We start from the raw sequence: 23,572 nt of genomic DNA on the forward strand, positions 1-23,572 counted from the left end.
TGTCGAAACGTGTACATGATGCTCGTCTTGGCCGCTTCAAGTCTTATCTGGATACACGCACGCTAGGCAAGACTAAGCAGTAGACATGAAAGATTCACGTCTCTGAACAACATCCCGTTTGCGATACTGGATGGTGTAAGAGTTGCATTCTCGCTGTATATGAACTGATTATGCGGAGAAGCGGAGGGCGTCGTAAAGAACAGACTCTATCGAGCAGTTGTCCAAAAAGGGTAAAAATTATCTGCTGGATTCCTAGCGCAGAGGCGGTTGGATTGGCCGAACAAGTGCGGAGAGAGATCTGTGGAGATTGTGGTGGCGTTTAATCTGTCGCGGTATTGCCTGTTTTTGGCAGAACCTGAGAGAAGAGACGCATTACGAATTGCCGGCAAGGGTACAGACGTGCTGCGTTTCAACACCATACATGGGCTTTGGTGACGGTATAGGTGCATGCAATACATGTCGGAGGAAGCATGCTTGAGAGCGTATAAAAGCTAGCAACTACGTTCTTTGAGAAGCATTCTGCGAGCGGCTTTTTCTCATCGCTTCTCACTTGATCATTTTTCCTTTTCAATTTCTGAGCGCACTTTGTCGGTCTGATTGCTTCTTAACTGCAGCGGCGCTTTGAAGATGGACAGGCTTCGGGAGTTGTCTGTTGGCAGACTGCTGGAGACGTCCACGACTCACCCGCTTATGGCTCTGGGGGCTGCTGTGCTCTGCCTGAGTGTGATGTATACACTCGTAAGTATTATTACGAGCGAAACAATCAAAGAGTTATTTTGACTAACCACTGCGTCAATGTTTAGATGTCATCAAGCCGCCGTAATGTCCCTATTTCCAGCCCTCAACGGCCTGAAAAGCAGTCCAAGGATCCTCTCAAAATCGATCCATTAAATGACTTGGACTGGAAGGCCGTTGAGCCTGCCAAGTACCGACCGTTCAAGCCCATTTACCACATCACCATGGGTAAGTTTTTCTAATAGCCCTATCTCACTTATATGCCCCCAACCACATGTATCGAATGTGATGATACACTCAACTACAACTCCACAACTAACAAAACACAACAAGCACTCAAAGCAGACACGCCTTCAGAGCTCATCACCATCGACACAGACTACCTCGACAGAGTCTCCCTCCGCCGCCAAATCATCTCCCAACACGGATCCTTGGTCCACGGCTGCCTCCCCGCCGGCGTCGAAGCCGTCCGCGAGCTCTACCAGTTCCTCCTCCAAGACCATCTCCCCAGCCGCTTCCCAACCATGTTCCAGCTCCAAGACAAAGGCCGTCGTTTCGCAAATCTCGTGACCGGCCAGTCATCCCCCACGGCCGTGCCGGACGATCCAGCCGCAGCCCTGCGGATTCTCGCAGAGACGGTCGAAGAAGACATGTTTCTGCTGGTTGGCGAGCCGGAGGGCCATCGCGCAGTGGCTTTTCAGTGCTGTTTCCCGTCGGGGTTTGATCCGTCGTCAAAGGTGGGCAAGTTGCTAAAGGAGATTCACGCGCCGGTGCCTTCGTATGACAAGATTGGGCCGAGCATGGAGAGGTTCTTTGGCAAGATTGAGGTGGGCAAGAATGTGAAGCGAACAAATGTGAGTTCTCTCTTGCCCTTCTTTTTCTCTTTTTTTTAATCGTCTTCTTCTATTCTTCTATTTACCTTTTGCTGGGGCTGAAGCTGAGGTCAAGGCTGAAGCTCAGATTGAAGTCCATGTTTGTACATGAACGGGTCAATATTGCTCTTGGACTAATCAACTTCCTTTGTAGTGGGGCATACAGACAGATGGAAACTTGTTTCATTACGAAAGACACGATGGACCAACCAGCGATGCTCCATCGACAGTTGAGGCAGAGACAGACATGAGCCAGGTGAGAGCCCTTTTTCTTCACTTTATCAGATGAACGTTCAACGCCGTTGGTGGTGTTACCCTTATCACGCACAGGCATGTATGTGGCCGTACACTATCTGTACCACCCACTACATGTACATGTATAATAATCGCCAACTTACACGCTTCACAATATACTGACTTGAATCTCCCCAGGCCTATGCCCGCGTCGAGCTGCAGACTCTAAGCCGCCTGCCCAAGACTCGGGCCGTCCTCTTCTCCTTCAAGACATATCTGTATTCGCTGCGGCAACTCAGAGAGGAAGGGCTGGGCCCGCAGGTGGCGGATGCCATTGAGGGCCTCAAGACGGGCAACGCACCGGGCATGTGGAATTACAAGGGCGCTCCGCAGTGGGGAGAGCCGGTCTGCAGGTACTTACGGGCGTGATGCAAAGGGACGATGCCTTGTGAAGCCAAAGATATCATGTCATGTCATGTTCTGTCTAGATGTTGTAATCGATTACATAGCAGAGAATCAGACGGCAGCAGCAATAGTAACAGCTGTGCCAAGTCAGTTGACAATGGAGAAAAAGATGCCTGCCCTGCTTTTATACAGTCACAGAATAAATTTCTCATTGTCGCCATTGTTGGCCATCGCTTTGTGAAACATGGGTGGATACATGAACTGGCTTGTTCGCGGCTAGCGGTGCTATACGAAAATGTCAACATCTCGGAGCAAAGCAGCATAAGCTAAATACACCAAGATGGAAACACGGGCCTATAGGTGTCTATGCGGACGACATTATTCCGTGATGAATATGAAAACTCGTAGACTATAGCAGTGTAATTCCCTCACTCACCTTTATCCACCCGTTTTATAAGAAAGTGCCAATTCCCCTCTTCCGCATGAGTCTAGAACCTGTAGATCCAACTCACTTACACCCAAGATGAAGTCGTCTCTCCTTCTCGCCGCTCTCCCCTTGGCTCTCGCCGTGCCGCGGCCTATACTACCGCCGATATCTTTCGGCGTACCTTCTCCTCCCCCTGCCCCGACTTTGGCCTCACCAAACACACCGAAGCATAACGGTGTGCCCAACTCACCTCCGTCTTATGGCGCACCGGACTTTCCTGCAGTGACAGCAACAGTGACAACGACGACTCAATACATCATCATCGCCCAGCTTTCGGACACGACTTTTGTTTCCACGCTTGGCAATTATCCGACTGCACTTCCGTGGAATCACAATCCGGCGACGACTGCTAATTCGTCGTCGACTGCTGTTCTACCGACTGTTATTCTACCGACTGTTGTTCCACAGCCTGGTGTTCCACCGCCTGGGATTCCATCGCATGTTGTTCCACCGATTGTTACTTCATCGTCTCACACTTTATCGTCTCTTACTTCGTCGTCTCTGACGTCGTCGTCTCTGACGTCGTCGTCTCTTACTTCATCAAGTGTCTCTTCATCAAGTGTCTCTTCATCATCTGTCTCTTCATCATCTGTTTCTTCATCATCTGTCTCTTCATCATCTGTTTCTTCATCATCTGTTTCTTCATCATCTGTTTCTTCATCATCTGTTTCTTCATCATCTGTCTCTTCATCATCTGTTTCTTCATCATCTGTCTCTTCATCATCTGTTTCTTCATCATCTGTTTCTTCATCAACTCGTCTTCCATTAACCGCTTCTGTATCGACCACGTATGTTCTCACGCCCGTCACTACAACGGCTACTACTCCATCAACTATTGCTCCCGCTCCGACAACCACTATTATTCCGACAACCACTATTACTCCGACAACTGTTTCAGTAGATGTTTCGACAAAAGTTGTTATACAAACTGTCACAACGGCTAATCCTACGACGCATTGGACTACTATAACAAAGACTGGGTTTGAACCAGTCGGATTTATAGATACACTCTGCGTAGATCTTGATTGGGCCCATGTAAGTTGATTTATTTTCCAATTTTTTTCTTCTCTCTTGATTTTCTCCCCTTCTTTATAAGTTTCGAGGTATATTAATACTTTTACCAGACAAAATGTTATGCTACAATTACCGAGCAATGGCAGCTTATCAAAGGCCCCCCCGCCGAGTACACTCGCCCCGTGGACCTTTCATTACCCGACCACTACCGCCGCGTCAAGCTCTACATAGGTTGGTGTTGAGCTTTTGGGCTTGGTATTTAGAAGTGAAATGAAAGAGTAAATAAATGCCTCTACACATATAGACACGCAGTACCAAGTGCATTGCCCATGCTGCCGTGACCTCGCGCGTTGTATCTTGTTTCACATGTCTCTTGTCTCACACGTCGTACACGGTACCTGTAAACAGACCAAATCAATTTTACTTGATTAATTTAATCGACATGCACGCTGCAGCCAGCCACATGCACCTTGCATTCACCGAAGCCACCACCTGCATCAACCGCATCAACCGCCTCAGCTCGTGCGACGCCGTTGCTGTGCCGGCGATTCGAGCAGCGGCCTTTAGCGCTGCTGCAGCCAATGGAACATGCTGTGAACAACAAGTAACCTCCAGCTTCCAGGGCCTGGCCGCCAATCTGGGCCTCCGCTGCAAGCAACCACCACGGGACGCTGGACATGCGCCCAAGCAGCGCTGCAGCTGACCCGGCCCGGCGCCTTATAAATCGTGCCTCTCGCTGCTGACTCTCTTCTCTTCTCTCTCTGTTTCTCTTTCTTTGTCTCTCTCTATTTAAACGTCGACTCTTCTCTCCCTTCTTCTCCTTCTCTCGTCACGCCCATCGACTGCGCCCCAGCAATCAAATCAAATCAAATCAAATCAAATCCCATCTCAGCTACCGCCCAAGTGCCGGCGGTGCCTTATCGCCCTCGCTAGCAGCTCCCAGAAGACTCCCCTGTAAAACAGGCCCGCCGCCCAATCACAGCGCCCTCCCCGTCCCTTCCAGAGGGCTGAAGTGCCGCTAAAATCGCCAGCCAGCGAGCCTCGTGATCCACCTTTATCCGTCGTCGCACGGGGAACGTCACCGCAACGTACCGACCCGAAAAACCGCCAGCTGCGAAGCTTCAGAGACGGTCCTGACAAAAACTCTTTTTTTCTCTCCCCATCGATCCGGCATCAGCCTCGCGAGCTCGCCCCGACGCCGTGCCCCGTCCAGCTGCCGAACCTGCTGCTGACCCTGCAGCTGCTGCTTGATCTGCGTCGTGCCGTCCTCTCGACGAATCACCCCATCGGCGACGAGCCGCCGGATTCTACTTGAACCTTGGCCAAGAGCCCAGAGACAGAGACAGAGACAGAGACAGAGACACTGTCCGACGCCCACCGGATCCTCTCGCGCTCCGCATCGCAGGCTATGCTCTGAGGCCGCAGAGCTGCTGCGCGCTCCCGTCCATTTTTCCAACGCCTCAGCTGTTCTGTTGGCAGCTGCCTGCGTTTGCCGGGCTCTGAAGCTGCCCGTCTCCGTTGGCGTGTAGCGCGCGCCGATCCACCTCGTTTCGCGCGACAAAGCCCGAATCTGCGGACGACGCTCATCACGCGGCCAACATGAGTGTCCCATGTGCGTTTTTTCTTTTCTGTCCTCGTTTGCGTTTCCTGCCTTGCCTTGCCTTTGGCTATCGTTCGTCTCTTGCCCGTTCATGTCTTTGCTTCTTTCCTCCCTTGAACCATCGACCCCGGTGAGCCAATGCCCAGTGATTCGATTCGATGCGATTCGATGCAACCTGCCATCGGCGCCATTCCTAGCCGGAGACGACGATGACTAAGATGGCGAGACGGCAGTGGCAGTGGCAATGGCAATGGCAATGGCAATGGCAATTCTACGACGTGTGGCTGACAAAATCCTCCTCTTGCTCCCATCACAGTGTCTTCCGACGACAAGAAGCGCTACACCGCCCTCATTGATGAGATCCTCTCCACCGCCGACCTCGAGACCATCTCGCGCAAAAAGGTCCGCCAGGCCCTGGAAGCTGCGCTGGGCGGCAAGGACTTGAGCGAGCAAAAGGCAAGCATGACGCGCCAGGAGCAGAAAATCCACGTCTTGGCCCCCAAAAACTAACCCGCCGGGCGTGTTGTAGGATGCCATCAAGAAGCTTATAGAAGAACGCTTCGATGCCGTCTCTGGCGCTGATGCCGGAGATGCTCCTCCCTCGCCCCTGCCCGACGCATCGAGCAACAAGCGGCCGGCCGCCAACGGTGCCTCCGACTACGACGACGCCTCCGCCTCTCCCGAGCCGGCCAAGAAAAAGGCCAAGCGGTCCTCGTCTATAGAAGATGCCGACGCCCGCCTGGCCGCCCAGCTCCAAGCGCAGGAAAACAGACTCGCAAGGAGCCGCACCACACGTGGCGGTGGGGACAAGGCGCGGATGGCAAAGAAGAAGAAGGCTCCCCGTAAGAAGAGCGCCAAGAAGGTTGGAGGCGATGACGACAGCGAGGTGGATGCCAGCGGAGACTCCATCAAGAAGCGTAAGGCCGGCGGTGGTTTCCAGAAGCCTTTCAACTTGAGCGAGACCTTGTCAGCGCTGTGCGGTGAAACTCAGGTAAGGAGGGAGCTAGCCTGGCAATGCGGTTCTGCTGTCTTTTTGGAACATTTTTGCTAACACGGCCATGGCAACAGCTTTCCCGTCCTCAAGTCGTCAAGAAGCTGTGGGAGCACATCAAGGCCAACGATCTCCAAGATCCCGCAGACAAGCGCCAGATCCGCTGCGACGAGAAGATGCAGGCTGTGTTCAAGCAGGCCAAGGTCGACATGTTCCGAATGAACAAGGATATCGGAAGCCATCTCTACCCCGTTGAGGAGTAAAGGGGGGGAGAAGCTTCGAGAGGCGGAGGGAAGCGACAAGACACGTTTTACAAAAACAGCAATACCAGCATCACTTATACCGGTAGCGGCCAAAGATGAAGCAAACGACTTGATCGATTTGCAGTGAGGGTTTTTCTTGGCGCCCGGCGGCGTAATTTGGGGTTTATATAACAAAGGCTGGGTTTATCAATCATCGTTATTTCATTTTACAGTCATCCGTATAGGAGGGAAAGAAGGAGGGATGGAAGGAGAGGAGTATTCAGCGAAGAGTGGCTTTTGGAATTTTCTTTGGTGTAAATGGAAATTTGGGCGGTGGAGGGAACGGGCCAGGTCAGAGGGGACTTACTGGATTCATCTGGTGTTTTTAGCCGTGACATCTTTTTTTATCCTTATTTTTACTTTTGGCGGATTTCTTTGGGAGAATCCTGAATAAAGAGGAAATAAATAAGAGTGAAGAGCTTACAATGGTCTTGCCGAGTGGTGAATGGTGCCAAGATTGCATGTGCTTCGTTGGTCTTTTACAATATGGCAAGGAAAGATACAAAAGCAAGGCGATGGACTAATGGAACAGAATAAATAAGTGAATGGTAATGGAATAGCCGTGTTGCGAAAAGACCAAGTAGCTACGTCTTTGGCAGTATTTTATGTCTTGTTCATTACAATGTAAAGTTATATCAAACGATTTCAGTTGAAGTAAATGATTCCATATACAGGCATCATAACACTCTACCCTGTTACCGCTAGCACATTCTTTGCGCCGTTGATGCTTTGATAATCCTATTCCACGACCGGAATGCCCGTACAGTGCAAACGCAAATGAATCACACGCAATCAAACGCAGTAATACATTCATCTCATCAGCCACATTGATTTACAGCACCAGTGCAACAACAGGGCTGTAAAGTCACCCCTATTTGTTCTGTCCTTTGCCGAATGACTCCCACCTACCCGGCATTTGGAATAAAACGCCAGCAGCAGCTGAGTCATCAGGGCGGACTGTGCGGGTAAAAAATTACAGCCTTGCAAGGTTTGAATTCTGCGCTGCTGATTGGCTGCTCCAGGCCTTGTCCCTCGCTTTTTTGGCGCTCCCAGGGCTTTAGAGCAGACAAGGCAAACGGCTTGCCTCATTTCGTTCGGTACAAAACCCCGGCGGTGGCCCTGCTGGAGGGGTCCTGCAACGAAAGAGGCCAAAAAATCCGCAATCAGCTTCTGGGGAAGGAGGCAGCAAAGACGCCTTCTTTCTTCGCCATCATTCTTTGGTCTTTTGTAATTCTGCCACATCATTTTGTCTTGTTACACTCTACTTCTTTTCTGCATACTACATTCATACATACTTATACTTGCCTCTGCGTAGATTGTGCATCCGTGGAGCAGCAGCTAAACGATAAGCAATCGCTCTGCTCGCGGGGGCTCAGCCGCACCGTTTCTTCAACTACACCCAAGCCGAACCCACCGAGGCTGCCTCTCCGGAGAGCCTCACATCCCGAATCTCCATCTGCAGCGTTATTTCATTTCCGAGCCAACCATGACGGCCCCAGAGGGAGCAGCTCAGACCGGCCGCGGCGACGGCAGCTCTAGAGGACGAGGCCGTGGCGGAAGAGGAGGCGGCGGGGGAGCCAAGCGAGGGCGAGGCGGCAACAATCGAGGACAGGGACGGGGCCAAAAGGGAACACAAGATGCTGCTGCTGCTGCTGCGACGTCGACGGGCTCAGAGGCGGCAGCCAAAGAGAACAAGGCCATGGCCGCCACCAGGCCCGACGTCGACGACGACGACGACGATGCCGACGTCTGCTTCATCTGCGCCAACCCCGTGGCCCACCACTCGATTGCGCCCTGCAACCACAAGACGTGCCACATCTGCGGCCTGCGCATGAGGGCCCTGTACAAGACCAAGGACTGCGCCCACTGCCGAGTATGTCTGAAACATCCCGCGGTCGCTGATGTGTGCTGATGCTAACAATTGTATCCCAGACACCGGCATCCTATGTCATCTTCACCGACGACGCCGAGAAGCGCTTCGAAGACTACGCCGACAGGGACTTCACCTCGACCGACACCAACATCGGCATCAAGTACACAAACGAGGACATTGTCGGCGACACCGTGCTCCTGCTGCGCTACAACTGCCCCGACGAGTCCTGCGACTTTGCCGGCCTTGGCTGGGCCGATCTCCATCGCCACGTCAAGTCGGCCCATCACAAGCGCATGTGCGACCTCTGCACCCGCAACAAAAAGGTCTTCACCCACGAGCACGAGCTCTTTGGCGACAAGGAGCTGGAGAAGCACATGCGCCACGGCGACGACAAGCCCGGCGCCGCCGACCAGACGGGCTTCAAGGGCCACCCGCTGTGCGGCTTCTGCGGCCAGCGCTTCTACGACGACGACAAGCTGTTTGAGCACTGCCGCATGAAGCACGAGCGCTGCTTCATCTGCGACAGACGGGACTCGCGACAGCCGCACTACTTCCTCAACTACGAGGAGCTCGAGAGGCACTTCCAAAAGGACCACTTCCTGTGCTCGGACCGCGGATGCATGGAGAAGAAGTTTGTCGTCTTCGAGTCGGAGCTGGACATGCAGGCACACAACCTCGCCGAGCACGCCGGCAAACATGTGGGCAGGGACGCCAGACTGGTCGACATTTCTGCTTTTGACATTCGCCAATCCTATCAGCCGGAACGACGCGGTGGCCAGCGAGAAGGACGGGCTCAGGGACAGGGACAGGGACGACGAGGGGGCAACAGGGGAAGAGACCCCAACGAGGACAGCATTCTGCCAACTGTGAGCTCGACTGTCCCCTTGCGGAGAGACGAACTGGCGTTTCAGCGACAAATGGCCATTGCCTCGGCGCCTTCGGGCTCGAACCGCACGTTCCGAGGACAGCTGTCGACTCCAACGCCCGCCACCGCTCCGGTGACCCCTACGCTCACACCCTCGCCAGCTCAAGCATCTTCAGCAGCCCGGAATGCCGCAGCGACGCCCCCTTCAAGGCCCCGAAGCGTTGGCCCAGGCGCCGGTCCTGCAGCCGCTACCAACGCCATCGAGGCCCTCAGCCTCGCTGACACAGCCAATCTCTCGCCCGAAGAAAGAGCTCGCCTCGTCCGCCATGGCAGCGTCATTGAGCGGGCTGCGAACCTCCTGGGCAACGACTCGCACAAGATGGCTGCTTTCCGGAGCCACATCTCGACATACCGCCAGGACGGCTTCACTGCTCCTCAGCTCATCGAAGCTTTCTTTGCCCTCTTCTCAAATGCCTCATCAAATGCCCTGGCTACTCTCGTGAGAGAGCTGGCAGATCTCTTTGAAGACAAGGCCAAAGCTGATGGCCTGAGAAAGGCCTGGCAGGATTGGCGGGCCATCAACGAGGACTACCCGAGCTTACCGGGCCTCGGCGGCATGCAAGGGGCAACCTCCAGTTCTAGCGGATGGGCGAGCGCCGCGGCTGCCAACACGGGATTCACCGTTGTTGCGCCTTCGCAGCGCAACTCGAACAGAGTCTTGAAACTTAAGAACAGCACTCGACTCGGCGGCCCAGCGCCCACCGCTTCACGAGGCCCTCCCGGCTGGGTGGCAGCATCGTCATCGTCATCTTCCACATCCAGAGCTCCAGCAGCATCAGCATTTCCTTCTCTGCCCACGCCGTCTGCATCCTCATCATCCCGCGTATCGACGACCGCCTCCGCACCCTCATGGACCGCCTCGTCCTCCTCCTCCTCACAATCTCGAGGCCGAGGCCCAGCACCGCCAAACGTTCGTGCCGAAGACGCTTTCCCTTCACTTCCCGCAGCGCCGAAACCCCAAACCACCATTTTCGGCTATGGCGGAGGCCGCGGCGTGAGACGCGACTTTGGCCAGCGGGAGTCTGACTTCCAATGGGGAGCTGCTGCTGCTGCCCCCGCCGCTGCGTCGTCCGCGGTGGAGGAAGCAGATGATGCTGGGACGGGAGGAAAAGGCAAAAAGGGGAAGAAGAATAAAAAGCAGATTCTGGTACAGTGGGGATAAAGGAACAAAAGAGAAAGAAACAAGACTTGGAAAAAAGGGGGGTTAGAGACAACTCGCGTTCTTTTGTCTCACTCTGTTTCTTCATTACGGAATAATGTTGTTTCCATGTATCCCTTCCCTAACTTGTTGCTATTTTTGCTATTGATAAAAGGGACTGTGACGAATTGTGACGGATATTCATTGGCTAGGCTAGGCGTTGGATTTGGTTGATTACATTTTAATGCAGCGTATTAAAGTGTAAAATGGGCTAATTGCAAAAGATATCTTTTTGTAAAAGCGAATTGTTGGAATAAATCAACATTAAATAAAAGAGAAAAGCAAATAAAATCACCATATAGAGAGACATGTTAAATGACAGTTACTAGACCATGTATGATACATACCTATGCTAGTGCTGTCACATTGTGAAATAAAAAAGTTGAAGCTACTATTGAAACATGTAAAACTAAAATACATTCAAAAAAGAAAAAAGAAAAAAACATCAAAACGCTTTTATGCTGTCCTATTCATCTTGATAAATGACAGGAATCGCTATCCACCATGCAAGACACCCTCTCACCATCTTTCTCTCTTCATTTCCCCCCTTCTTTTACAGTCCCGCAGGCTCATAATACTCCCTGAACCGATCCGACGTCTCCCAATGCAGATTATACACCACGTTCCAGCACGTAAGCAGCAGCATCGGGAACTTGACCGTCCAGTACACGAGATACCCATCCGGCAAGGACCCCACGCTCCGCTTCAACGAGTCCGACATGTCCTCGTAGTGATTGCGCTTGTTCCTCAGGGCGCGCAGCAGGTCGAGCAGTTTCGATCCAGTGTACTTGCGCTGCTTGCCCAGGGAATCGACAAACTCGCGAGTGAGGAGCTTCAAAAAGTCGCCCCGAATGACGTCTGGGGCATGTCTCTCCAGTTCCATTAGCGCATCCGAAGGCGGATCCCGGATTTCCTTTTCAAGCGAGTCCGATACGTCGCAGAGGAAAGCCAGACGCTTCTTCGGGGACCAGAAGAAAGGATGGGCCATGACTTCTACGGAAGTAGGCCGTAGCTTGGGATCCGCTTGCAACATGGACGAAATTAGATCCTTGGCTTCGTATGAGAAATCGCCTAGCGAATCCAGGGGATCGAGGTTGTAGTTGCCCTTTCGAATGTTGACCTCGCGCATATATCTATCACCACAGTCGAATGGATGTGAGCCGTTTGTGAGCACATAGAAGAAGACAAGTCCCAGGGAGAAAATGTCAATGGCTCGCGTTGCGCGTCGGCCATTGAGGAGCGTAGGATCGCCAACGAGAATGGTACCGGAGCCACTATGCGTGCTTCCATCCTGGGCCGCGGGATTCTGTCCATCGTCATCGAGAAGAAGCTCGGGTGCACGCCATCCAGTTGTTCCAGCTGCTCGGCCTGTCGTTGCTCCAAAGGAAGATTGAGTACCATCCAGTTTCTTACACAGCCCAAAGTCAGAGACCAACAGCCTCGGTCTGCCGTCTTTGTCCAAATTGACCAAGATATTCTGAGGCTTGAGATCGCGATGGACAATGCGCAGAGAGTGTAGATGAGTGATACCGTTGGTGATTTGGTACAGAACGGCAGGCAAATCTTTCTGCCCGGCATTGGCCAAGTTACGGAAGTGGTTGGGCTTCTCAATCACATCTGCAAGTGAGGCAGCGCAGCGTTCCAATGCAATGTACAGAAAATCTCCTCGCATCTCCTGTGAGTAATATCGGATAACTGCGAGTGTCTTGTTAGTATGTATCTCATTTGATTCCCCCCCCCAAAAAAAATGATAACTCACCATTAGGATGATCGTCACTCTCGCGCAACAACCGAGTCTCCCGCGTAGCAATGTCGTAGAATTGGATAGTCATTCTCTTGACAGCAACATCTCTGCCATCAAATCGGCCGGCAAAGACGACTGTGCCGTTGCTGCCCATGCCGAGTTCTACATCCGTGTCCACTTCAATGTTGCCGATGCTAATGATGGAGCCTGTGACGGCTTGCATGTCGTTGTAGATCATCCGGAAGTCAGGCTCAAGGCTGGGGCGATCGCCTAGCTTTTTGGCATTGCTGACGGCCTCATCCACGGCCTCGTCCACGGTGCTGAGTCCTCCGTCGTCGTCTCGAGACGATTGGCCCTCGGCGCGGTTCTTTTTGTGCTTAACACCACCCCGACGACCTCTATGGGCTTTCTTTTTCTTCTCAGGAGCGGCGCCATTGGCAGAGTCTTGCGCCTGTGTGTCTAGAGCCGTATCGATCACCTTGTCGTCTGTATTCTGGGCGCGCTCTGACGACTCGGAAGAATCTCTATCTCTATCCTTGTCTTTATCTTCATCCCCAGTGGTTGACTCTAATTTAGGTTTGGAAATCTCTTCCACTTTTTGGTTGTCAAGTTGAGAGAGCGGAGTAGTGGAAGAGGAGGAGGAAAATGTGGCATCTTTTTCATCGCCCGATTCGTCTCCAGCACTATGATCTAGGGTGAGGAACGGATATATATCTTTGAGACTGCCTTCGGTCCTGAATCGGTGGTATGCTCGTCGGAGCTTCTTTTCATTGTATATCAACGAGCCCACGAAGAGAATAATCAGAACGGGGTTGCTGACAAAATCAATGACGCTGTTGGCGGCATTTTGCGGAAGAGCCTTGACTTTTGTTATGATGGTGGGCTCTTCATGAACAGCAGGGGCTACCGCATGAGCATTATTCGAGCCATTCTCCAATTCATCGAGAAAATCGTCCAGGAGGCCAGGGGGCAGTGTCAGATGCTGCTGTTGGTAGCTGCCACTCCGCAGTGCGTCCAAGAAGTGGGTGCCCACCAGTGCCTTTGAGATTTTGGAACGATTAATTGTATCAAACGCGGGGGCCGTATCCCACCAGTCAGGTCGCGATATCTGAGCCACCGGTGCATCGATAATGAGAGGATAGGCCCGGCCAGACAGCGCATACCAGCTGCCGTTTTCGGTTTGGTTGAGGAAGATGCTGTTGCTTCGCATTTTGGCAACACCTTCATCCTGTGATGGCATTGGTGGCTGAGGAAGGACAACAAGGTCAGGGTTGCTGCCCGCAGCAGCGTCCCATGGACGGCACACATCAAAAACCCGTGCCACCGGGGAGGAGAATTTGTGGCTAAACAGGGGCAAATGGTTATCAGACCGGGACTGATCAAAGGCATAAACCTTGCCGTCGTGCTGGCTGGTGATGTAGCGGCTATCTAGCGAGGCATGGTATTGCTGATAGAGGTCACTGTCAAAAGTGTTTGGTCCCCATTCTGCGTATTTGAGAGTTGCGATTGGGCGGCCATCACGTCTTTGGATTCCCACGGTATACTCTGTTCTCCCCAGAGTGATGGTGCCCATGGAGCTGCACTCTTCGTTGTCTGCATCGCCAAAAGCATTGGGTCGGAGGCAGCTTTCCCCTTCATTGACGAGGGAGCCGCCAGATCCAAACCACTTGAGCACACGTCCGGTGGCCACATCCAACGTGACCATGGTCGTTTTCTTGTCTCCTGTATACACGACCGGGGGCTCATCGCCCGCATATGGGGCAAGCTCTTCCACGAGCCGCTTCATGGTGAATCCAGTTCGGATGAGGCCTGCGCCGGCATCTGGAATCCATACATAAAGGCCTCCATCGCGGCTGGGCTCGACAGCCCATATGTAATGATCAACGGGGCTGTAATCGTCGTCGAGGACGGAGTTGTTTGTTCGGTAGTGTGTTGTTTCTACCACTGGCTGGTCGACCTCGAGGTGCCAGCGTTGCCGACCGGTTTTCCGGTCGCTGGCATAGAGGTCTCCATCGACGGTCGCCAGAAGAACAAAGTCTTCAACTTCCCAGTCCTCCAGACTCCGCGCATTTTGCGGCGATGCCAGCCCAGAAGCGCTACTGCTGGGCCAGAGATGTCGTGAAGTGTGTGGTGCTCGAACGGGCTGAGCCGGAGCTAAAGTTGCGAGGGCGCTCGCATCGCTAGGGACTTTTACGTATTTTGATTTATCGGATTCCTGCTTGGATTCCTGCTTGGGTTGCTGGGAACGATTCGGGGCCTTGTTGGCGTAATCGTACGGGGCACGTCGAGCTCGTTGACGCTGCTGCGGCAGAGGCGTCGGCTGCTGTTGCTGTTGACGTGGTTGTTTTTGTTTCTTGTTGATGGTATCGAAGTCCGCCTCATCTCGCACATCGTCGACTTGTGCGGCGTACCACTGGCTGTTGGTGGCGTCTTCGGATACTGAGTCAAGAGGACTGTCGCCTCTCTGAGAGTGAATTTGGACTTGGGGCTGCACGGGCTGCTGCTGAGCGTCGACAAGCTGAATCCAGGGGATGAGGATGATGGCAAAAGCCAGCAAGAGCTTCTGATGCTGCGAGGACCATCGTCCTTGGCCGGGGGGTCGTCGAAGCATTTTGTGAGACGAAAGAGTCGGCTGTCGGAGGATGGATCACATGGATGCTAGAGCTCTACCAAGAGAGAGGTAGAGGCTGTTGCGGTGCCAGAGTAGCCAGAGTAGCCATCCCCAGGCAAGAATCGGGGTAGATGTCGCGCGTCCTCGATCTCAGGGGGGGGCGATGAAAGAAAACAAGAGCTGGGGGCTGGGCACAAACCGGTCCCCGCTCAAAGAACCAGGCACAAAAACCGCCGAAGGACCCGTGGCACGGCCAGATGCGAGTCGAGAGCGCTGAAGAAGCGCTGCGTAACGGCCTGGGGCCTCGTTTGTGACGGACAGGAGGCGTGACGCAGACTGCGGGTTCCGGATCGGGTTGCTGTGGTTTGAAACCGTTGGAGCTGTGTAGATACTCTATTAGGGCGGATTTCGCTTCAGGTCGGCAGATATTTGCGCGTCCAGGTCCAGAGGTAGCTCCTTCGTATTTGCTGCTCTGCTGGTAGACAAATCCTGCAGCTCCAGCCCGGAGATTCAGGAGCAAGCAATGGCGATGGCGAGGGTGAGGAGGCCGGACCCAGGAGGGAGAGGGAGAGGCCAGTGGCTCATACGCAAGATGGTGTGGTGCGGGTTTGTGGGTTGGCCCGAAACTACTGGGTACGCGGAGCTCGTCGCTGATCGGGTTCCTCGCCAGCGCTGATACCCCCTCAGCGGCGGCGCGCTGCGGGCCCGCGAGGTACTGCTACGGCAGCGGTACGAGTCAGCAGGTAGCCCCGCGTATCAGCACCTCGCAAACCCCAACACCCCAGGCCTGTGTCTTTGCCGCTTCGCCAGGGCTGGATCCTCGAGCGCGCCGCAGCCAATTGCAGGCCGCTCACGGGCGAGGATCGCGAGATATTTTGGTGCCATTTGCCGTAATACCACTGCGACCAGCCATGTGTGCCGCGCCGCCAGAGCCTGTCTTGCATTCCCTGCAGCCCACCAAAACAACTTTTGCGCAGCCTGTAAAATTGCATCGCCGTGTCGCCGGGGCAGGCGGACGAGTTACGGCATACGTGTGCACTTCTGCTGGCACCGGCTGTATTACGAAGCACTGCAATAAACGAGTGCCTGTACAGTATGAAGTCGGTGGTTTGATAATAGAATAACAATAATAAAATACTAATGGTGACACAATAAGCTGTATGGTCTGTTGCTAATGACCAGACATAGGTACATACACACACACATCATCGTCTCTCCATAGGCCAATGAGACTGTCCAGCTCTCTCCAAGAAAAAAAAAAGTGTCATTATTTTGTGCCATTTTCCGTAAAAAAAATCCGGTGGAAAATCTACCCATACATACACGCAAAGCACTCCCGGAATGCCTACCCATGCTAGACAAAAGAGAGAGAGACACACCCCGTATCCATCTATGCCACAATCTCCTCGCTCTCCTCCAAAACATCCTCGACAATCTCCTCAATCACCCGGTCGTCTTCGGTGCTGGCGCCGTCGAGCGCCTCCACTTCCTTTGTCTTTGCCTCTAGAAGGGCAGCATGTGGATCTTGCGGCAGGCCCAGGACCTCCCGCTCTTCAGCGACCTCAGCCTCCACCTCCGCACGCCAAGCATGCCACTCATCCAGGACGCGGCGGCGGGCCTCGACAACGGCGAGATCGGCAGACGCACCACGGTCGGCGTCTTCCTGCTCGAATACTCTGCTGTACTCACGCAGGTTCTTGCGGATCTGCTTCTGCTCATCTTTTGAGAGCATGGTGGGCGGTCGTGGACGCCACTGGAACTGCTTGAATTTCTCAATGGGCTCTTCGCGGAGCGCCTCACCCTTGAAGTCGTAAATGTGGTATCCATTTTCCATCTGTGATTTTGGTGTTAGTCTCATCTTATCCCGCAATTACCAATGCCATCTTGAATGTAATAAATACGTACCGCATGCTTCCATGCCGATGCCCACGTGGCGACAAATCGGCCTGAGGGATCCCACTCGACATCCGTGACACCGTAGTGGTCGGCTGTGTTCATGAGCTGCAGGTTAGCAGTCAGGTCCTTGGCGGACTCTGGCTTCTCGCCTTCAAAGTCGACGTCGTAAAAGTCGAGATCCGAGCTCTGCTGGTTGGCGATTGTGGCAATGACCACAAATCGTCCCTTTGGTGACCAGTAAATGGCGTTGCTGTTCTTCTTGTCGAGGGTACGCAGCAGCTTGAAGTTGCCGGCGTATGAGCCCTTGGCCTTTTCGGGGCAGAAGAAGGAGACGGATGTCTTGGGAGGGACGGCGGTGGGGCCGACGGGCTCGGTGGTGGTGATGAGGGCAAACCGGTCACCCTTGGGCTCCCATGCAAAGTTGATGACGGTGTCCTTGATGATGTCGACAACCTCCACGGGGATTCCCTTTTCCTTAACTCGGAAAATCTCCAGAGTTGTGGCTTGTGACTTCTTTGACTTGGAGTGTCGGTCGACCTTGACACAGAGGTAGGCCGCATCCGACTGCCAGTGCAGCTTGGCGTCGCTGACGTTGAAAAGGTTGAGACTGCGGACAATCTCCTTGGAGGGGATGCTCATCAATCCGACCTTGGCAGGGTTGCTACCCGTGCCAGGCTGCCAGTAGGTGAACAGCTGCTCGTATGTCTTGATGCCCTCACGCTGAGGTGTTGCCGGAGCCCAGTCAAAGTCGACCACGCCTTCAATCTTGATGCTGGTCTTGTCGAGAAGGTTCATTCGGGGCAGTTCATAGACGGAGATGGAAGCACCGGGGGTCAGACGAGCGACGTACTTGTCATCCGAAGACCACTTGAATGCAGGCCACTGCATCTTTGGCGGAGGCTTGCCCTCCTCTCCCTTGGGAGCATCTAGGTTGGCGAATGATCGCAGAGGGGCAGCCGTCTCGATATCCCAGATGACATAGTTCTTGCCCTCGTCGTCAACTGAAAGAGCAGGGTGGCCAGTTTCGGGGATGGAGATGGGTCGGTTGGACCAAGTGACAATGTACTTTTCATTCGGAGAAAAGGCAACCAGGTTGACAAAGGGGTGGGCGAACCTGGCCTGTCGTGACCAAGAGGCGCCACCCCAGAGCTGCACACCCTGCTGGTGAACCGACGCCAAGTATGTGCCCAGAGGTGACCACTGGAGGAAAGCCTCGGTCCAGTGCTGGCGGTCGACAATGTTCTCGGGCTGCTCCTTTTCGTTGTTCCAGAAGACGCCGACGGATTCACCACGGTACATGACAAATTGGTCTCTGCCGCGGCCGGAGGGGTCCTTCAGCCACCATCTCAAGTGCTCCTTCTCGGTGAACTCTTCAATTTCAGGGGCCACGTATTTCTCGTCAACTCGACCTTCTCGGCCATATCTCTCAATGTCGGTGATTTTGTTGACGCGGAGGGTGTGCTTCTTATCCAAAGGAACGCCGTCTAGCTGACGAGTGGCAGCCTGAGCTTCAGCCGGTGAGGAGTACTCAACAAAGGCAAAGCTAAACCAGGGAAAGAGAATGAGTTAGATATCTTTGTCTCCTGGCGTGACGATATAGACAGCTGGGAAGAAATGGAGATTGCGAAAAGAGAAATGGCCCTGCTTACCGCTGAGACTTTCCATCCTCGCCCATGGGCATGTAAATCAGCTCCTCCCTGGTCTTTCCAACACTGTTGAGCTTCTTGAGCAGAAACTTGACCAGCTTGGGCTTCTGGTCCTCCGTGACCTCGGGGAGGCCATCGATGACCACAAAGGTGTCGTAGCCCTGGTCCAACTGGACCTCGAACTTCTCGCGCAGGTCGGACACATCAATTTCATCTTCGTTGAACTCGTCGTCGTCGAGGTCAGCCTCGCGCAGCTGGTCGAAAGAGGGCGCCATGATTGCTTTTGGGGGGAGGGGTGCCGAGATTGCCCCGCTTCGGCGCGGCAAAAGCTGAGGATTGGGAGGCGGCTCAGGGGCAGATGGACGCTGAATCTCCAAGGACGGAGCGGCGATGAGGTTTGTTTGAGATGCGTTCGCGACCCGGGGCGTGGGTGTTTGCGTAACGAGCGAGGGCGTGGACACTCCAGACGTGTGTTTTTTTTCGGCGGCGATAACCCAAACTAGCACAAATTTGTTGTTCCAACTTTGCAAAGTGTGCGGCGGAGAAGCGATGTTCCTGGGCCGCGAATTATCCGACAGAGGGGCAAGTCACGTGGCCGCTTTTTTGGGATGGTGGGGGTTTGCGATGGGAACTGCGTCGAGGTTCAGGAGAGCTTGGCGGCGTCGTCAGAAAAACAGGCACCGAGGCGTTGCTAGCAGTGGCCAGCTCGATCCATACAGCCTCCTTTTACCTTTTTGTCTTTTGATTCCGTTGTCTTGGCTAGAACACTCACATCATGGTACGTCTTGCCGTTTACCGCGTTTTGAATGGCTCGTGACCATAAATCGTATCTGTTGCCCAACTGACTTATCAAACCTCCCCGCCATACAGTCTTTCTTTCCGACCCAGATTTTTGCAGAGGGCACCACCGAGGAGAAGGGTGAGAATGCGCGTCTGGCTGCCTTTGTTGGTGCCATCGCGGTGGGAGATTTGGTGAAGAGCACTCTTGGCCCGAAAGGAATGGACAAGATTCTCCAATCTGCGTGAGTGCCTGTCCTGTCTTGCCTATTACAAATGCCAGCCCCTGACCTATCCTTCCATGCAGTTCCACCGGCGATATCATGGTCACAAACGACGGTGCCACAATCCTCAAGTCAATAGCCCTCGACAATGCCGCCGCCAAGGTGCTGGTCAACATCTCAAAGGTCCAGGATGACGAAGTCGGTGACGGCACCACGTCCGTTGCTGTGTTGGCTGCCGAGCTCCTCAGAGAGGCCGAGAAGCTGGTTGACAAGAAGATCCACCCTCAGACCATCATCGAGGGTTACCGGATAGCCAGCCAGGCTGCTCTCAAGGCCCTGGAGGAGTCTGCCGTCGACCACAGCAAGAGCCCCGAGGCCTTCCGCAAGGACCTCGTCGCCATTGCACGAACAACCCTGAGCTCCAAGGTTCTATCACAGGACCGGGACCAGTTCTCCCAGCTCGCCGTCGATGCGGTCCTTCGACTGAAGAAATCTTCCGATCTCAGCCACATCCAAATCATCAAGAAGGCCGGAGGAAAGCTGAGCGACTCCTATCTGGATGAGGGCTTCATCCTGGACAAGAAGATTGGTGTGAACCAGCCCAAGAGACTGGAGAAGGCCAAGATCCTGGTCGCAAACACATCAATGGACACAGACAAGGTCAAGATCTTTGGCGCACGTGTCAAGGTGGCCTCGACTGGAAAGTTGGCCGAGCTGGAGAAGGCTGAAAAGGAGAAGATGAAGGCCAAGGTGGACAAGATCAAGGCCCACGGCATCAACTGCTTCATCAACCGCCAACTCATCTACAACTGGCCCGAGCAGCTCTTTACTGATGCCGGCATCATGTCCATCGAGCACGCCGACTTTGACGGCATTGAGAGGCTGGCGCTGGTCACGGGAGGTGAGATTACCTCCACCTTTGACCACCCCGACCAGGTCAAGCTCGGTCACTGCGATTTGATCGAGGAGGTCATCATTGGCGAGGACACACTGATCAAGTTCTCGGGAGTGGCGGCTGGTGAGGCCTGCACCATTGTGCTGCGCGGTGCTACACAGCAGCTGCTCGACGAGGCCGAGCGAAGTCTTCACGACGCCTTGGCTGTCCTGTCCCAGACGGTCATTGAGCCCAGAACAACGCTTGGCGGCGGATGTGCTGAGATGCTCATGGCCAAGGCCGTTGAGGGTGCGGCCACACGAGTGGAGGGCAAGAAGCAAGTGGCCGTCTCTAGCTTTGCGACTGCCCTTCGACAACTGCCCACTATCCTGGCTGACAACGCTGGATTGGATTCTGGTGAGCTGGTTGCGCGCCTGCGAAAGGCCATCTATGACGGTCTGACCACTTATGGCCTTGACCTGATGACTCCTGGCGGCGGTATTGCGGACATGCGAGAGGTTGGAGTTATTGAGAGCTACAAGCTGAAGAAGGCGGTTGTATCATCTGCCAGCGAGGCAGCAGAGGTAAGACATTCACTCCTACTCGTACCAACACTTTTCCATCTTTCCATGATGAAAGGCTAATACTATGAAACAGCTTCTCCTGAGAGTGGACGATATTATTCGGTCCGCCCCTCGGAGACGGGAGCGCATGTAAGATGACAGGGTAGGGCCGGGAAGAAAATAAATGAAAAGTTCAGGGCGCCACGGATCTCGACGAGTTAGAGGCCTACATAATATGGATTGTAGCGATATGATAGACGCATGAACATGGACAAAAAATGCAATGCCATGAACAACAAACTTTTTGGGAGCCTTTTTTAGGCTGTAGTGACGGTGGAGTGAATTTGGCTGCTGCGCACTGGTGATTTGTTTGCACATCAGAAAGGTCACTCTTGCTTCACATTTGGCTCGTCTCTGGTTATTGCATGCTATTTCTTTTTCGCTCCTGCTTTCCCTTTTTCCTTTCAAAACTTTGTGGAACACCACACACTCTTTGACGTTTATCTAATTACTACACAACCAGCTTTTCCTTTCATCTAGCCTGAGCTACAACAGTAGACATGGCTGAAGCAACACACGATGTCATATCTATTTCCTCGTCTGATGATGACTCGGACTGTCAAATCGTGAAAGTCAGACCGTCGCTTGGTGGTCGAATCAAGAGCAAAATGAGGTGGCAGTACCAGCCTTACAAGTTGCCAAGGCGCAGAAGGAGCAATAATATTCCACGCCAGCGAAACGAAGACGTTGATGACGATCTCCAAGGCGAGAAACCGACATCGAATCGGCACACTCAACATTATGAGGCAGATTTGACTGCAGTGGGTGGCGATGCCGCTCGCAACGGTTGTTCCCAAAGCATGGACCAGAGCATTGATACATTGCGCTTTGGCTCCATGGCCGATCTTTCAGTTGTTAATGAGACGAGTGATGCCAAGACGGAAAGGTCTGTGACGACGCGTGTCGATCCGACAGATTCCTTGGCGAACCGACATGATACCGCCGATCTGGAGCCGACGAGCATGTTGCCTCCACCATTTCCGTCACAAATGCCAGATGCCAGCAACCCGATATCAACTCTAGACAACAAAGACAAGCAGCGAGAGAGTCGTTCTAGGTCGTGCTCTGTAGCGACTCTCGATTTTCCTTTGGAAAGGGCTGATGCTCAACGGGGGGGCATTCAGGGGTTTGAGAGAGATGTTCAGGGGATTGATTCTGATGTGCTTGATGAGCAACGCCGGCTTGTACTTGGAGAACCGACAGTTTTAGCCGATTGTGCCAATCATCCGCATCAGTTCGCTTGCACGGCTGTCTTGCCAAATGAAGATTGTTCTGTAGTAGCCCTGAGATTGGCGCCAGAAGAATCTGTCCAAGCTGCTATCAAGACAGAGGAATCTCAAGATGTCGCGGCCAGTTCACTACAGCTAATCAGAAGGGTATCAACCACGTCTCGTGGCCGACTGCCTCGGGTTGGGAAGCGACGGGCATGGAGCTCGATTATCAACTTTGGGGCATACGAAACATTGCTTGGGCCGCTGTTTACGCAGCAGAAGGACATGATTCGTTCTGTGACTTATGACGATATGATGGAAGACAGAGCAGAGATGAATAAGAAGCAAGGATGGCAATAATGGGCATTGGCTGCATTGCGCTGTGAAGCGTTTACCGAGAGCTGAGCATGTGGACAGGGATGATTTTGAGAAATATGGATATACATTGTACTGCTATTAGGAGTGACGCTGCCAACAGTGAAGATCTGTTGATGCTACTTTACAGTCAGTGTCTTTTGTTCTTCTTCACACATGGCATAAAATGTAGGTAAACGCTCCATATGAAATACATGTCTGGTTGTCCCAAATTGCAAGTCCTTGAGCTGTCCAAATCGGCATCGCTGCAGAATGAAGGGGCCGCCTCCATCGCAGCCAAATGGCTGTGGGGCGGGCAAGGCCGATTTATTTCCCAATGGCAAGGGGAACTCTGGCCTGGACATGCCGAAGGATTCTAGAACGTGGTTTGGCCCGCCAGATGGAACAGCTGAAGAAGAGATGATTTGTAGGATTCATCGGGAATCTTTATATAGCAGTAGAGCATGGGGGTGCCATGTTGGATGTAAGTCATTTGGGCGCATCACAATCAGACAATGTGCTATTTTGGGCAGCCGAGAGAAGTTGCAGACAAGCGAGTGTATGCTATAATTGTGGCAGCAGTGGCCCGTGGCGAATTGAGATTTTTGGCCTGGATGACTCGATGACTATGTACAGCATGTGCAAGGGGCCGTGCATGAAGAAAATGACGGTAGCGGTCAAGTTATTCCCGTTGCTGGTAGGGCTGACTGGACTCTTGTTGTTTTGGGTTGGTGTCTGAATACAGCAAGTAGCATGTGCTTGTATACACTGAAGATGCTGAATACATCAGCGTGCCTACAGCATCAGGTATAGGCGGTTGCTACCGCTATTCCTCACTTACATGCAAAGACTGCTACGGCATCTGCACCATTGTCTACAAGTATACTGCACCGATGCCTTCCCAGGCAAAACAAGCACCGAACCAGCCGAGATTGATCATCTCCACCCATCAGGGGCTGCTGATGCGACACTGTGC

General features: G+C 53.3%; 9 protein-coding genes across 9 annotated transcripts; 7 read left to right on the top strand and 2 right to left on the bottom strand.

Moving 5' to 3' along the window:
* The first annotated feature begins 348 nt into the window (after positions 1-348).
* TrAtP1_007266 (uncharacterized protein) lies at positions 349-2,412 on the top strand. The gene is made up of 5 exons (XM_014092921.2): positions 349-738; positions 804-963; positions 1,069-1,589; positions 1,762-1,863; positions 2,040-2,412. The coding sequence occupies exons 1-5, from the start codon at positions 628-630 to the stop codon at positions 2,268-2,270; spliced, it is 1,125 nt and encodes a 374-aa protein (XP_013948396.2). The 5' UTR covers positions 349-627; the 3' UTR covers positions 2,271-2,412.
* A 352-nt stretch (positions 2,413-2,764) lies between these two features.
* Positions 2,765-3,989, top strand: TrAtP1_007267 (uncharacterized protein; the record flags this gene model as incomplete). Its single annotated transcript, XM_066113451.1, has 2 exons — positions 2,765-3,174; positions 3,858-3,989. The coding sequence occupies exons 1-2, from the start codon at positions 2,770-2,772 to the stop codon at positions 3,987-3,989; spliced, it is 537 nt and encodes a 178-aa protein (XP_065969537.1). The 5' UTR covers positions 2,765-2,769.
* Positions 3,990-4,189: 200 nt separating this feature from the next.
* On the top strand, positions 4,190-4,450 carry TrAtP1_007268 (uncharacterized protein; the record flags this gene model as incomplete). The annotated part of the gene is made up of 1 exon (XM_066113452.1): positions 4,190-4,450. The coding sequence occupies one exon, from the start codon at positions 4,190-4,192 to the stop codon at positions 4,448-4,450; it is 261 nt and encodes an 86-aa protein (XP_065969538.1).
* An 896-nt stretch (positions 4,451-5,346) lies between these two features.
* On the top strand, positions 5,347-6,601 carry TrAtP1_007269 (uncharacterized protein; the record flags this gene model as incomplete). Its single annotated transcript, XM_066113453.1, has 4 exons — positions 5,347-5,359; positions 5,664-5,803; positions 5,877-6,338; positions 6,416-6,601. The coding sequence occupies 4 exons, from the start codon at positions 5,347-5,349 to the stop codon at positions 6,599-6,601; spliced, it is 801 nt and encodes a 266-aa protein (XP_065969539.1).
* Positions 6,602-8,126: 1,525 nt separating this feature from the next.
* On the top strand, positions 8,127-10,600 carry TrAtP1_007270 (uncharacterized protein; the record flags this gene model as incomplete). Its single annotated transcript, XM_066113454.1, has 2 exons — positions 8,127-8,513; positions 8,573-10,600. The coding sequence occupies 2 exons, from the start codon at positions 8,127-8,129 to the stop codon at positions 10,598-10,600; spliced, it is 2,415 nt and encodes an 804-aa protein (XP_065969540.1).
* A 589-nt stretch (positions 10,601-11,189) lies between these two features.
* On the bottom strand, positions 11,190-14,991 carry TrAtP1_007271 (uncharacterized protein; the record flags this gene model as incomplete). The annotated part of the gene is made up of 2 exons (XM_066113455.1): positions 11,190-12,331; positions 12,396-14,991. The coding sequence occupies 2 exons, from the start codon at positions 14,989-14,991 to the stop codon at positions 11,190-11,192; spliced, it is 3,738 nt and encodes a 1,245-aa protein (XP_065969541.1).
* A 1,390-nt stretch (positions 14,992-16,381) lies between these two features.
* TrAtP1_007272 (uncharacterized protein) lies at positions 16,382-18,808 on the bottom strand (the record flags this gene model as incomplete). Its single annotated transcript, XM_014092925.2, has 3 exons — positions 16,382-16,825; positions 16,897-18,430; positions 18,537-18,808. The coding sequence occupies 3 exons, from the start codon at positions 18,806-18,808 to the stop codon at positions 16,382-16,384; spliced, it is 2,250 nt and encodes a 749-aa protein (XP_013948400.1).
* Positions 18,809-19,308: 500 nt separating this feature from the next.
* Positions 19,309-21,125, top strand: TrAtP1_007273 (uncharacterized protein; the record flags this gene model as incomplete). Its single annotated transcript, XM_014092926.1, has 4 exons — positions 19,309-19,311; positions 19,404-19,555; positions 19,618-20,992; positions 21,066-21,125. 4 exons carry the CDS (start codon positions 19,309-19,311, stop codon positions 21,123-21,125), a joined length of 1,590 nt encoding a protein of 529 aa, XP_013948401.1.
* Positions 21,126-21,531: 406 nt separating this feature from the next.
* Positions 21,532-22,602, top strand: TrAtP1_007274 (uncharacterized protein; the record flags this gene model as incomplete). Its single annotated transcript, XM_014092927.1, has 1 exon — positions 21,532-22,602. The coding sequence occupies one exon, from the start codon at positions 21,532-21,534 to the stop codon at positions 22,600-22,602; it is 1,071 nt and encodes a 356-aa protein (XP_013948402.1).
* Between the last annotated feature and the right edge of the window lie 970 nt (positions 22,603-23,572).

Source organism: Trichoderma atroviride, chromosome 4 (genome assembly GCF_020647795.1).
Source record: "Trichoderma atroviride chromosome 4, complete sequence".
Classification (NCBI taxonomy): Eukaryota; Fungi; Ascomycota; class Sordariomycetes; order Hypocreales; family Hypocreaceae; genus Trichoderma; species Trichoderma atroviride.